This window comes from Raphanus sativus, chromosome 3 (assembly GCF_000801105.2).
Source record: "Raphanus sativus cultivar WK10039 chromosome 3, ASM80110v3, whole genome shotgun sequence".
NCBI classification, from domain to species: Eukaryota; Viridiplantae; Streptophyta; class Magnoliopsida; order Brassicales; family Brassicaceae; genus Raphanus; species Raphanus sativus.
Window position 1 is genome coordinate 22,551,200 of NC_079513.1, and position 6,000 is coordinate 22,557,199.

The 6,000-nt window shown below is 34.3% G+C and overlaps 1 protein-coding gene across 1 annotated transcript; it reads left to right on the top strand.

Annotated features, from left to right (window-relative positions):
- The first annotated feature begins 2,978 nt into the window (after positions 1-2,978).
- On the top strand, positions 2,979-5,004 carry LOC108811901 (adenosylhomocysteinase 2). The gene is given in 7 exon segments (XM_018584008.2): positions 2,979-3,759; positions 4,262-4,385; positions 4,388-4,684; positions 4,687-4,826; positions 4,828-4,853; positions 4,855-4,970; positions 4,973-5,004. Coding segments are annotated over 7 exon segments (1,446 nt in total). The 5' UTR covers positions 2,979-3,048.
- Positions 5,005-6,000: the final 996 nt, after the last annotated feature.

A 6,000-nucleotide genomic window follows, 5' to 3' on the forward strand; every position in this document is an offset into this window, starting at 1 on the left:
ATAACTTGAAACTTATAATTGTGCCCCCAATTAAAAGTATGTCTAGATCCGCCCCTGGCTGTGACTACAAAAGAATATATTTAGGCAAAGTATGGTAGTAAATGTGGAGTATAATCATGTTTAAAAGAAACTTTTTTGATAGTTGAAATTTGATGACTATTCTCTCACGGAACCACAAAAATGCCAACGTTATTTTGGAATGCCAGTTTTAGAGATTCATAATGCGTGGCCCTTGGTACTTCCACGACATTAGATATGAACCAGACAAAAAAAAAGTAGTTGTCAAGTTAAAGGGGCCCTTGCTTGCTTAAAATAGGAAATGCAAGCAAAAAAACCGAATATTTAATGAGTTCACCTTATTTTTGAGGGTTTGAAAGTCAGATCCACCGACGCTCTTCCACGAACCGGTGCCGATACGTATAAACGCTCAAGATATTTTGGCACCGACGCTAAAAGTATCTTGGCTATGCAAAGTATCATTTACCCACACAGAAAAGGTTAACTATAACTAAAGGGGTTTGTTTGGAGAATATCTAACTGAAGATTATAAATTTGAATGTTTAGGTTCTGTTTAGAAGTAACCCATTTTGTAGTTTGTATGGAATAAGACATTTTGTCCTTATTACTCTTTCTCATTCATCAATTAAAATGTGTCATTTATTTAATGTTTTAAGATCTACCGCTTGTTATTGCTTTTGAAATATAGCAAGGTTTTTTTTGTGAGGCTTTACTAAAGCAAGGTTATCTTCTCACTTATCTCTCAAGCTTGCCTTTACATAAGTCTCACTCAATTAGATAACCTTTGAACTGTAGATCAATTGAATCCAATTATGTATCCCAATACAGGGGACATAAGCGATATGATGGAACGTATTCATGATCTTAATTTGCCCAAATTTTTACTTTTACTACAGTTAGGAGTTGAGCAGTACGGCCTATGATCATAAAAATATAGTTCGAGACCCGATTTCAGTACTACCATGCCGGCTGAATTATTTTGGATCATTCACTGTTCTCAAGTTTTACCATATTGTTTATAAATTATGTCGGTAATATATAATTTCTGCGCCATACAAAATAATAGTTTTAAAAATATCTTAGTTATGAGTTGAAGATTTAGATCATTTATTTTTAGTTTTTCTAATCTTTTGATTTTATGGATTATAAAACTAAACTTAACAAAATTTGCTTCTTTGATTTGATCAAATTTATGTATGATTTTATTTAAATTTAATCAAGTTAACTATTTCATGATGGTTTAGTTATGTGTTCATATAAAACATCCAATTTTTTCAAATCTTCTCTATTAAAAGAGAAGTACATATTTTATCTACCATTTAAAAGTCACATTGGACCATTTTCTAGAAATCACAACTGATATTTATCTATTTGCATAATAATATCATAACAATAATTGTTATTGTAATTTATTATTTTCTTTCCCTAACAACTAATTAAAAATATTGTTAATGAAATATTTTCCTCCTGATTTATTTCCTAAGTATATGCTTCTTTTTTGTTCTAACTTGTGATATTTAAATTTGTTGGTTTAATTGTAGCTATGATATAACCATGATTTTAATTAAAAAAGACTATTATAAAACGTATCTTTTCTAAGTTCAAGAACATTATAATAATACATGTTATTCATTTAGCTTTTTAGATCATATGATACAACAAATTATAAGACAATAAATATAGATTAAATAAGGGGTAAATATGCAGTAACATAAACATGTAAATAATCTATGTTACTTTTATACTTTGTTGTATATTTTATAATGCTCTAAATATTTTAATACGGATTGATATATTTATACCACTATTATATTTCTATACTATTAAAACATAAGTCATGAATTTTTTCATGTGTGATTTTTTAATTTGGATAATTCCTTAAATTTTATCAAATTTTACACGCCTTAGTTATAATATTTTATTTTTATCTTTTTAATTTGAAATACAATTAAATATTCAAAACAATTCTAGCAAAAATCTTTTCAGATTCATTCTAAAATTTATGTCCAAAAAGTACTTAACTTAAATTTTAATTATTATAAACTATAATTAAAAATTAAATTTTTATTATTTTATTTTAGTTCATAAACGAAAATTTAAAGTTATATAAAAATATTTTAATTATATTTTAGTGAAGATAACAATTTGAACTTATTAATTTTCAAAAAAGTGTTACAATTTTTTTTAAAAAAAGATTTTGTTAGAAAGATCCATTTATATTTCAAATTAAAAAAATTATCCAATTATATAGGTATTCTTCTCTATTATATAGGTCCAATTTAATTTATTTTCATACAAATTTCAAATTTAGAAATAAAACAAAAAATTATTGTAAAGTAATATTATTACATCATAATGTTCTTAAAATAAATTTTGTTATAGAAATATAAAATTTACAATAATAATATATAACCAATAAAGTATTTTACTATTAAAAAAACCACGCACGGTTGTGTGGATCAAGATCTAGTATGTCTTTATAAGAATTCGAGTTCTTTGTCAGGCAATCCTTTCATTTATAATATAGATGGCATTAGTAAGACTTTTATCAAAATACCAAAGACGTTATGGAGATAAAACAAATGAATAAGTAATTTAAAACGTAACTAGAACCACATATGTTTTTTTATAAAAATGATGATGAGATTGAAAAAGAATAATGACGTTATGTACTCTATTTTCTTTTTAAACATTATATTGTTGTGAAGAAAAAGAAAAAAAAAACAATTGCTGTTTTACTACTATTCGTACGGACCTATATATGTTTTCCGTTAATTAATTGGATAAGTGTGTTTTCTTTCATAAGTAAAATCGAAAACAGAATTGACACTCTTCACGGAAAATCCAAAAAGGATGAAAAGTCAAATTCTTTTTTACCAGATCCACCAAACTCTCTCCACAACTAATCATAGCCGTCCATCTAATCTCCCGCTTTTATCTATATAACATCACTCCCTACCTTTCCTTCCTCCTCGCACACTCTGTTCCCATCTTCACACAGACAGAACAGAAACATTCAAAACAAAAACAATGGCGTTGCTTGTAGAGAAGACGTCGAGTGGCCGTGAGTACAAGGTCAAGGACATGTCTCAGGCCGACTTCGGTCGTCTCGAGATCGAGCTCGCCGAGGTCGAGATGCCTGGTCTCGTCTCATGCGTCACCGAGTTCGGACCTTCTCAGCCACTCAAAGGAGCAAGAATCACCGGTTCTCTCCACATGACCATCCAAACCGCTGTCCTCATCGAGACCTTAACCGCTCTCGGCGCAGAGGTCAGATGGTGCTCCTGCAACATCTTCTCCACCCAGGACCACGCCGCCGCCGCCATTGCTCGTGACTCAGCCGCCGTGTTCGCCTGGAAAGGGGAGACTCTCCAGGAGTATTGGTGGTGCACGGAGAGGGCTCTCGACTGGGGTCCTGGAGGTGGTCCTGATCTGATCGTGGACGACGGTGGTGACGCTACGCTCCTTATCCACGAAGGTGTTAAGGCTGAGGAGATCTTCGCCAAGACCGGTCAGCTCCCCGACCCGACTTCCACCGACAATCCTGAGTTCCAGATCGTGTTGTCGATTATCAAAGATGGTCTTCAGGTTGATCCCAAGAAGTACCACAAGATGAAGGAGAGATTGGTTGGTGTCTCTGAGGAGACGACCACTGGTGTTAAGAGGCTTTACCAGATGCAGGAGACTGGAGCTCTCTTGTTCCCTGCCATTAACGTCAATGACTCCGTCACCAAGAGCAAGGTATCGACTTTCTTTCTCTCCTGATCAAAATTTAGAGCTAATCATGTCCCATTATAGCTCTAGAAGACAAGATCTTAAGTTTGTAACATACTGTGTGCAAAATGCATGTGTTTCCATTGCCAAAGTGCAGTTGATTTTCTTAGTTTTGTGTTTATGGCAATGGCCGGTATTGAGCATAAGCTAATGAAACATGACAGATGACCTTCAAAATTTAAGAAGATTACATATATATATATATATTTCTTTGGTTAAAAAAGTTTATATAAATCTATAAGTCCACAACTTGCAAATTTAAATTCTATTGCCCATAAAATCTTAGGAAAAAAATTACATATGTATAAATAAATTCCAAATTTGTAAAAAAAAATATTTTATTAAATTGTCTATAGCCCAGAAAATCGTTGGACCAGCTATGTTTGTGTTTCATATGCTTGATCAACTTTGGTTGCAGCAAGATTCTGCTTTTTAGCTGCAAGATGATTGATTTTTGACTTGGTTGCAGTTTGATAACTTGTATGGATGTCGCCACTCTCTCCCTGACGGTCTCATGAGAGCCACTGATGTCATGATCGCCGGAAAGGTCGCTGTTATCTGCGGTTATGGTGATGTCGGAAAGGGTTGTGCTGCAGCATGAAAACCGCCGGTGCACGTGTGATCGTGACTGAGATCGATCCAATCTGTGCCCTTCAGGCTCTCATGGAAGGCCTTCAAGTTCTAACCCTTGAGGACGTTGTCTCTGAAGCTGACATCTTTTGCACCACCACTGGAAACAAAGACATCATCATGGTCGACCACATGAGGAAGATGAAGAACAACGCCATTGTCTGCAACATTGGTCACTTTGACAATGAAATCGACATGCAAGGACTTGAGACTTTCCCTGGTGTGAAACGCATCACCATCAAGCCACAGACTGATAGGTGGGTGTTCCTGACACCAAATCAGGCATCATTGTGCTAGCCGAGGGTCGTCTTATGAACTTGGGATGTGCCACTGGACACCCTAGTTTCGTGATGTCGTGCTCGTTCACCAACCAGGTGATTGCACAGCTTGAGCTCTGGAACGAAAAAGTCAAGTGGGAAGTATGAGAAGAAGTATATGTTTGCCTAAACACTTGGATGAGAAGGTTGCTGCCACTTCACTTAGGCAAGCTAGGTGCAGACTCACCAAGCTCACCAAGGACCAATCTGACTACGTTAGCATACCCGTTGAAGTCCCTACAAGCCTGTTAGCTACAGGTACTGAGAGAAAAAACGGATCAAGCTTTGGTTCTTCGTATGGTTTTATGATTAGACCTTTGGTTATAAGCCAATGGCTATTGTTTGAGTTGGTTCGGGTTTGGTATGGTTGGGGAAAATATGAGATATTGGTCTTCTTATGAAGTTGATCAAATATTGGTATCAATAAGGGGTTGTTGTTCTTTTGGTTTTGAGAGGCTGTTTTATGTTTTGTTTTGTTTTTTCCCTTTCAATTTAATGTATCTCAAGATAAATTAATTTTTGTTTACACTCTTGTTACGTTTATTTTTTAACTTTTAATTATCCTTATTAAAATATTAAAAAAATTATTGAACTTTACAACATTGTCCAAAAAAGTCATCCATACTTATAAGCTTATGACTCGGCTGAAACTCTTTCAATGGAGGACCTAATAGTTATGTTCTTGAACTTGCAATACGACCAAACCATGTTTTCTAACTTCATGAGAGAAAAAAAAGAAGAAGTTATTTTGCAGCATATGTATTCAATTGATTTTTTTACCATTCGTAAGGTCTCAGTTCAATCTGAAATCGAACTCTCCCATAAGAACCATTTCAATTTTTCACCAAACCCTGCCGGAGATTTCTAACTTTGGTCATGAACCCCTAAAACAAGCTTAAGAACTTTACTTTATCTGTGACAAAAAAAAAGAACTTTACTTTGTCAATCTTCCATCTATTAATCCACTCAACACTTCCAGTCAGTTATTTCACCATTGATTACATAAAACTATATAAGCCTTCTACTGTATACAAAAACATAGCAAAAGAGTATCTATATAGTATGGAACTTGCCTTGCTCATGCCCTTAGAGAGAGCATTTCAAACTCATAATCAAGAACCGCATTACAAAAAAAATGTTTCAGGTCTTGATGTCGCTAGTTGTCTCTATCACACCTGTGATGACGTTGCATCCTCGCTGTAAGAATTGGCTTGTCCTGAGCGACAAGCGTAGTAGGAAGCACCAGGTTTCTCACAAGGAA